General features: G+C 55.0%; 1 protein-coding gene across 2 annotated transcripts; it reads right to left on the bottom strand.

Moving 5' to 3' along the window:
* Positions 1 to 1594: 1594 nt before the first annotated feature.
* HELT (helt bHLH transcription factor) lies at positions 1595 to 3489 on the bottom strand. 2 transcript variants are annotated; one of them, XM_040966225.1, is made up of 4 exons: positions 3383 to 3489; positions 2818 to 2922; positions 2500 to 2596; positions 1595 to 2122 (listed from the first exon to the last, which is right to left on the bottom strand). In XM_040966225.1, exons 1-4 carry the CDS (start codon positions 3407 to 3409, stop codon positions 1626 to 1628), a joined length of 726 nt encoding a protein of 241 aa, XP_040822159.1. In that variant the 5' UTR covers positions 3410 to 3489; the 3' UTR covers positions 1595 to 1625. The 2 variants fall into 2 exon arrangements, with proteins under 2 accessions (XP_040822159.1, XP_040822158.1); XM_040966224.1 differs by having other exon boundaries at positions 1602 to 2125.
* Positions 3490 to 7487: the final 3998 nt, after the last annotated feature.

The raw sequence follows: 7487 nt of genomic DNA, 5'->3' as shown, positions 1-7487 counted from the left end.
AGTATTGCTCAGTGTAGGGTCTGCACTCACTTGGGGCCTCCAGCTCTGTTCCCTTCATCAGGGAGCAGAGCGCTCATACCTGACAAACATTTCAACAACCCCTGCCTGCAAGATCTTTTTCAAAATGTATGGGTGTCCTCAAATAACATGTACACATATACTTCATTTTCTGGGCATGGTAAGGATGGCTGTGTATGTGAGTGTGCACCTGTTTGTATATTATGATGGTTTACAACCTGCAGGTCAGTCCATCCTGTGACCTCAGTAAACAGGACAGGTCAGAGCTCTCTTAAGTCCTGTCCAGGAAAATGAAATAAGTTCATCTACTGTCCTTCAACTACTTTGGGAAAAGGCTTGTTAAATGTTCCCTGGGGGAAGAAAATTAATCTCCATGCCATGTAATTTCAAATAATTTATTTAGGTAATGCACCCAAGTTAATGAGAATAAAAGTCCAAATAAAAAATAATGGAAGATTTGAAGTCATTGGAAACACAGTTTTAAAAATTTGGATACCCTGTTTATCTTATTTAAATGAAGGCCTATTTTTGTTGTTTGGGTCTTAGAAAAAAACATGATAATGAGCATACTATTTTAAATGCATGGCAATTTTGTGAGTAAGACATGCTTACACTGCAACTGAAAACCACAGCCCCCTAAAAAGTGACTCGTCCTGTGTTGCTGAATGTGACTTTCCTCACCTTGTTCTGGGTGAAGGCAGAGGCGCCAGATGTGGGGACCACCTTGGGGAACAGCTTCGCCCTGAGCGAGCGACTGCAGTTCCAAGCTGGCTGGCTCTATCCTCTCCCCGAGACAGGCCAATTTGTGCGCAAAAGGCTTTCTTGGAATCTAGGTGCGGAGTAGTGGTCTTGGAAGATAGACAACTTGGACCAGTGTCGGTTCCTAGTCCTAACTCAGAACGTCCTGGCTGCAAGTCTGTTTTACCTGGGTTCGTTAAGCCTGTGAACCCAACCTGACACCGAGAAACGCGCCCTGGATTTTCCCACAGCGTGCCAGAACCTCCGGCGTGCTTTGTGCGCACGTGGGGAGGCGGGGGGGGGGGGCGGTTTTGTGCCTCTGGATGCGAAAAGCATTCAGCTCCAACAGCCAAACCAAAACGTACCAAAGGCAGTTTGGGGAGGGTCTTCGATTAATGTTTTCTGAGAGCCTAGTGGCCTGTGCCTTGCTGCCGCCATTCTCTGAGCCAAGAGAGAAACGCTCCGGGTGGATGCCAGCTCGAGTCCCAGGAGGCATCCAATCTCGCCCCAAAGCGAAGCTTGGGGCATCTGCTCATGGGTCCAAATAGCCTCCTTCACCTCAGATTCGGCAGTGTCCCCCATTCTCACCCCACCTCCCCTAACCCAAATTCCTGAGGGTGGTCACCATGAGCCTATCAGCCCTGCACCGCCGGTGATTCTCTGGGGGACGCGTGTGGATGAGCAGAGGGTAACAAAGAAATCCACCTGTGTGTCTTTATTAGCAACCATTTATTGCCAGGGAAGATTCGATTTACTCACTCCAGTCCTGCCCTTCCAGCCTGCGCCGGTGGTTTGGGGGCACGTTATTTACCTGTACACTATATACAGCGGCAACCAGAGCGCTGAGCAACCTGGTGGGCGCTTGGGTGTTAGAGCACGGTGGGGTGCTGGGGCGCGTGTAGATTGAGGGCGTTGGAATGGGCATGGCCGATCAGGTTGAGGTAATGGCGGTCCAGGCCCTGCACCTGCGCCAGGAACGGGCTGTGCTGCTGCGCGGGGCTCGCTAGCTGCACCGGCGCGCTCGGCAGGTAAGGCAGCGCGGGGCTGCGGGCTGCGCCGTGAGGCCAAGGGAAAGACCCCGGTGCAGCGCCCTGCGGGAAGACGGCCGCCTCACCGGGGCTGTGGCCAGCCAACTCGGACCCCACCGAGTGCAGCTGACAGGAGAAGTCCGGCTCTGGGAGGGAACCGAGCGGTGGGAAGGCGGGCTCGGCGCCCAGGCGGGCCTTGGACTGCAGGAAGGCCAGGATGCGTGCGTACTTGGTGTCCTTGGTCTCCAGCCTCTCCACCGTGGTGAGGTAATGCACCAGGTTTTTCATGCACTCGTGGTAGCCGTAGTGGAAATAGTTGGCAAACTCAGCTAGGAGTTCTGCTGGAGGAGTGACAGGGACAGAGGAAACCACCCTGAGCAGCTCCTTCCCCGTGGGGAGCCCGAGGTGGGTCTGGGCACTTCCCTGCAGTTTCTGGCTAAAGGCATCCCTGGAGGCCGGGCCGTTCCTCCCAGGAAATCCAGAGACGAGAAAAGCAGTAGCGAAATGACCACCTTCTGCCTTAGAGCTAGACACACCCTCTCCACGGAGATGGTCGGCATTCCTGGAAACCTTCCACAGTGCAGGCGCCCTCTTGGGGAACCAGCTCTCGCACACCTCTCGGGGACTCTCCTTCCCTCCCAGCCCCAGCACCCAGGCGGCCTCGCCGAGGCGCACGCTCCCTCCCCAGCTGCTGCGTCGCTGTGCCCGCACCCACCTTTTTCTCTCCCCCGGGGAAAGTCAGAGGAGTGCAGGGCTCTCAAGTACTGGACCGTCATCTCGAGGATCTCCGCCTTCTCCAGCTTTCCGGAACTCTAAAAAAGAGAACCGGAGGAATGGCTCCTTGCAGCTGGCCAGCAGTAGCAGGCTAGTCCCTGCAGGCTGGGAGGCCAAGGGTTCACCCAGAGGGGACAGGTGAGCAGGGCGCTGCTGTGGGTGGGCACGGGGGCCCTGGCAAGGGGAGGCCCGCACTTCAGGCCCCTGGGCCAGTCGTTTTCCACTGTGGCAGTGAAACTTTTCCGGGCTCCCAGGTTACCTGCTTGGCCAGGGCCATGGGCACTGTCTTGCCCAGCTCGTTCAAGCAGCGGTTGATCCGGTCCCGCCTCCGCTTTTCTATCACTTTATGAGAAACGGGGGTTCTCTGCGAACAGAGATTTATACGATCAGAATGGCTTTGTCAGGGAGACGGGTGAAGGAAACAGGGGTGTCATGGAAGTAGGGCCTTAGGAGCGGCGAAATGTCATCTTTCTCTCCAAGGTCTGCCCCAGGGACTCTCCCTGCCTGGTCGCACTCTGGTCGGAAGAGCCCTGCCCTAGGCGCGCTCCTCTTCCAGCTATTCCACCAAGCTTCGGCCACTCCGCCAAGCTCGGCGCGGGGAGCTTTAGGAGAGGTGGCCAAACCTTCCGGCAGAGCGCCAGTCCGACAGATGGAGGAATCTCCTCCATGCCCAGCCCCCTTCCCAAATCACTCGGGGATTCCTCCCACATGCCAAGCCACGTGTAGCCACGACCCTGCCGTCGGTCTGCCCGGCCAGGTGGAGGATGTGAATCGGTCGCCTGCACCACCAGGGCGCAAGGGCAGCGTGGGCTCAGTCGACTCACTCTGCGTTCCTTGAGCTTGTCTGACATCCTGCTCAGTGCGCGCCCCGAGGAGAGGCGGCGGCGCCCGGCACCGTCAGCTTCCCACCTCGCGTGTCTCCTCCAGGGTCCCAGGTAGACTGCAGCCGCCCGGCTCTGAGGAGACTGCCTTATAAAGCAGTCATTTAGGCCTCCAAGTGCGTTCACAAGTTGAATTATTCCATAGGATTAGGGGAGCCGCGTTTGGAGGATATATGCATTCAAGATCAGTTTTAAAGAAGTTAAGGGAGGGGGGAAATTTAGCAGCCAAGGGGGCGAGCTGGGGGCAGATCAGCTTTGTTAATCCACGTGGCCCTTCAAAGGACACATGATCGGCAGGGGAATAACATTTGCATGGCAACAGGCTCGGCGGGAAAAGGAGGCGGTGGGGCTGGGCGTCGGGCGCGGAGCGCCTGGGCGCAGCGGCCTTGGGCACCGGGGGGCAAGGACCCTCACAAAACAGCGTCTCCTGCTTTAGTCCCACCGCTGAGTCTCACACGATCGCCTGTTTACAAATCCCAGCAAGCCCGCCGTCCCAGCGCCGAGTGCGTTTTAAAGCCTGTCCAGAGTCATTAAAGTAATTAAGTAAGCCTTTAATAGGCTGTTCCGCCGGGTTCAAGGCAAAGCTCTTGGAGACCGAGACTCCCCGTTTGTTCCCAGGCTTTTCTCACACGACTTGGTGACACGTCCATCTCCCCCGTTTTTGTTTACACCGCTTTATTTGTCCGGACATCCCGGCAGGTGTGGGGCTGCGGCTGGCACACGAGGCTCCCGCCTCGCCTCGCCTCGCCTCGCCCCTCCCGCGGGTCTTTGGCACGCGACGCTCCCCCTGCCCCCCTGACCACGTCGCCGGCTTTCTTCTCTCTCATAGCCCCCCTCTGGCTCCCTCTTTGCGGGTGGGGGGAGGGAGAGGCTCAATTTGTAGCCTATTATCCTATACGAAAATGTCCATTGACAAGTATGAATGCTTTCATTGGGGCTAAATTTTAATAACTCCAGGGGGTGGGGGCGGAGAGAACGGCGGGGCATGCCTGTGTGTGTGTCGGGGGGTGGTGGTGGGAGGACTGGGGGGCAACACGGGGAAGAGTGGGCCGAGAAGAAAAGGGGAATGCAGCTGGCCCAGGCGAGTATTATGCAACGTCACCTGCGAGAGGGGGCGCCTACAGACCCCCTATTCATTTGCCTAATTTTGGTCAATTTAACAAACTTCAGGAGAAATTATTGTGGCTTTGTCAGGGAGGGTGAAGCCTTCTGATCGAATTAACAGCGTGTTTTGATCCGGTAAATGTCATTAGAAAGGGAGAAACAATCGCGCTTAGAGGGCTCTGAGTAATGCGCCCAAGTGGAGACGCCAAAGCGCACGGCTGACAAAGGCAGCAAGTAGCTGCCACAGGCAACTTTTGTACCCGCCCATCGCCCAAGTTTTGACACAAAAAGGCATTATTTCATACTTGAATACGTTTAATCCAACGATTGTCTATTTTCTGCAAACATATTTTCACAGCATTGTTAACTTTTTATGTCCCTCTTTTGCGGGCGCCTTTTCTGAGCGTTTGGGAGGGGGAGAGCGCAGACACTTTGGGCATCAATATTTGTCACGGAAAAGGGTCCCGTGAAGTTAGGCAAGTTGATCTCTTTTTTATGGTTTTAGAAAATATCGGGGAGGAGGAGGGAGGGAAGGCACCAGCAAAAACAAGGGAGGAAATGTGCCTGACTGGGCCTCCAAGGGGAAGGAGGGGGGTGGAGGCTGGGAACCAGCTCGGCCTCCTGCGCCTCGGCCGGCAGCAGGTCCGGCCGGCGCGCGCGCCGAGGCCTCTCCCCATCCGCGGGTCTAGCTCGCTTTTGCTGCGGGGGAACCCGCACTCTGAGAGCTCTGGGCCACTGGGGTATGGGTGGTGGGTGAGTTTTGGAGCAGAGGAGTCCGAGAAAAATGGGTTTTGTTCTATGACCCCCCTCTGGAGCCACCAAACCCTCTCGCCGTTTTCTAATCTTGTCCATCTGAGAACTGCCCTGGCTTCTTCTTCCATCTCACTTGGGTCTTTTCTCCGCCGCCCCTGCCAACGTCCCCGGACTCTCTGTGTTGCCAGACGATGGCATGGCCCGAGCCATCGCTTTGGTGGGGCTCGGCATTGGCAGAGGTGGGCAGGGCGCAGTCCCGCTCGCTCACCGTGGGGACCTGGGGAACTTCAGGGCGCAGAACCACGCCAGGGGCGTGTCGGGCCTGGGGAGAGAGCGGCCCACCTGCCGCGGGCTGGGAGAGGGGAGGTCGGCACCAAACACCCCCGGGGTGGGGGCTGGTCCCTCTGGGCCTTGCTTCCAGTCTCCTCCTGACGTTTTTTTTTCTCCTTCACGCCAGATTGGACACGACACGCACCCTCCCGCAGGTTGCTTTGCCAGCCGCGGGTGCCCTCTCCAGGGTTGTCGATTTCAGTACATTCACTCATACACAAAGGGATTAAACACCGACCCTTATCATCCAAATTAACTAACGTGAATGGGTAAAAGGGAGTGCGCACACTTCTCACTCCCACCCCCTTTTTAAGCCAGCGGCTGGGAGTTGATCCTCTTACTGCCTGTGTTAACCGCCAGCTGCAAGCACCTTCCCTGGGCTGTTTCATTCCTCCTGAGCTGTTTAATTTTCCGAGTCGGATCGCAGTACCCAGCCCCAGGCTTGGCAGGGCTAACGTACCCGAGGGGCGCAGACCGGGGGCGCAGGCGCGCACCCTCGCCTTAGCCCCTCCAAGGTGCCAACGCTCACTATCCCAGCTTCGGGAACGTTGTTTCCCCTCAGGTTGGAGAGAAGAGGTTTCCTCCATCGTCTCCTGGCTCGAAGACCCCAATACTAAGCCCTGATGTCGGACCTCCTAAGGGGCCTTTCCTGGATTCCTTCTTCCCTGGAGGATGGTCCAATGTTTCCTAATCTTGATCTTGCTTCCATCCAAATGACAGTTTTGAGGAGCAGTGGTTGCAGGGCTAAACCTTCTCCCAGGTCAAATCTCAGCCCCACTGCTTATCAACTGAGCCAGACACCAGGCCAGTGACCCAAGACTGTGCCTTAGTCTCCTCTGTAAAATGGATACAAGTATCTTTTATGCTAGAATTGTCAGAGAGGTGAAATAATTTAGGCAAGGCACCTACTGAAAAAAAGGTCATAGCCAGTCAGGTGGTGGGTTTGTTTTGCCTGCTGATCTCTTCTGTAGGCAGCCTTATGATGCTGCTGCACATTTTGGGGTTTCCACATAAAATGGATACTGTTCATTCATTTTGTATTGTTTTTCTCATCCCTGAAAATGTGTATGGTAACTATCCCTGAAAATGTGGGACGTTGACCCACACTGGGCAAATCAACTGGGGTCTTTGGATGCCACTCCTTCAGGATATGGCACTTTGATCTTCCAGCTGGTTTTTTTTTTTTTCCCCAGTGTGGTGAGGTTGAGAACAACTGTGAGTGCAGGCAGCTATCACATGACCATTCTCAGGTGAGGCAAAAAGTAGCGGCAAGATCAGCAGAAAGGTGGGAAGAGCAAAGGGAAGGCTGGGTCAAAGAATGTGTGTTCCCGGTGGAAGAACACTGTTGTGTGGCAGCGTGGCAGGATGACTACGATGAGGTGAGCGACAAGGCATTGTAACCTTGAAACACACAGGAATGCAGGTTGAATGTTCTTACCCAAAGAGGATGACCACAAAAGATGATGCATCTGTTAATTAACTGCATTGAATCTGCCGGCACTGTCTATACGTCCATACCGTTAGCCCTCTCTGTGTTTGGAAAAGCAAAATTATGTCTGTGCCAAATGCATAGTCCCTCCCCCTCGCCATCATTAAGTCCAAAATGACACATTATAACTGTTTGCACAATATTTTCCTTGTATTAGCTATTCTAAGTAGAGGTGGCTGGGAGGATGTGCATAGATTATAGGCAAATACTACACGATCTTACAGAAGTGACTTGGGCATCTGTGGCTTTGCTATTCAAGAGAGGTCCTAGGAGCAATGCCCACAGATGCTGAGGCCCAACTGTCCACTTCAAAACACTCATGTTCTTGGGGTTGGTGTGTGGAACCTGGTGAGTACCTGGCTTCTGGTCTTG

This window comes from Ochotona curzoniae, unplaced genomic scaffold (assembly GCF_017591425.1).
Source record: "Ochotona curzoniae isolate NIBS_2020 unplaced genomic scaffold, NIBS_Ocur_1.0 scaffold_4505, whole genome shotgun sequence".
NCBI classification, from domain to species: Eukaryota; Metazoa; Chordata; class Mammalia; order Lagomorpha; family Ochotonidae; genus Ochotona; species Ochotona curzoniae.
The sequence above is the reverse complement of the archived record's forward strand: the minus strand, read 5'-3'. Positions and strand labels throughout refer to the sequence as shown.

What these genes read in the sequence shown, in the direction of transcription:
- HELT (XM_040966224.1), bottom strand. Translation starts at nt 3,409, where the DNA reads ATGTCAGACAAGCTCAAGGAACGCAGA. An exon ending in ACAAGCTCAAGGAACGCAGA is followed by an intron (nt 2,923 to 3,382) that starts GTGAGTCGACTG and finishes CTCTGTTCGCAG; the next exon opens with AGAACCCCCGTTTCTCATAA. An exon ending in TCCCCGGGGGAGAGAAAAAG is followed by an intron (nt 2,126 to 2,499) that starts GTGGGTGCGGGC and finishes TCACTCCTCCAG; the next exon opens with CAGAACTCCTAGCTGAGTTT.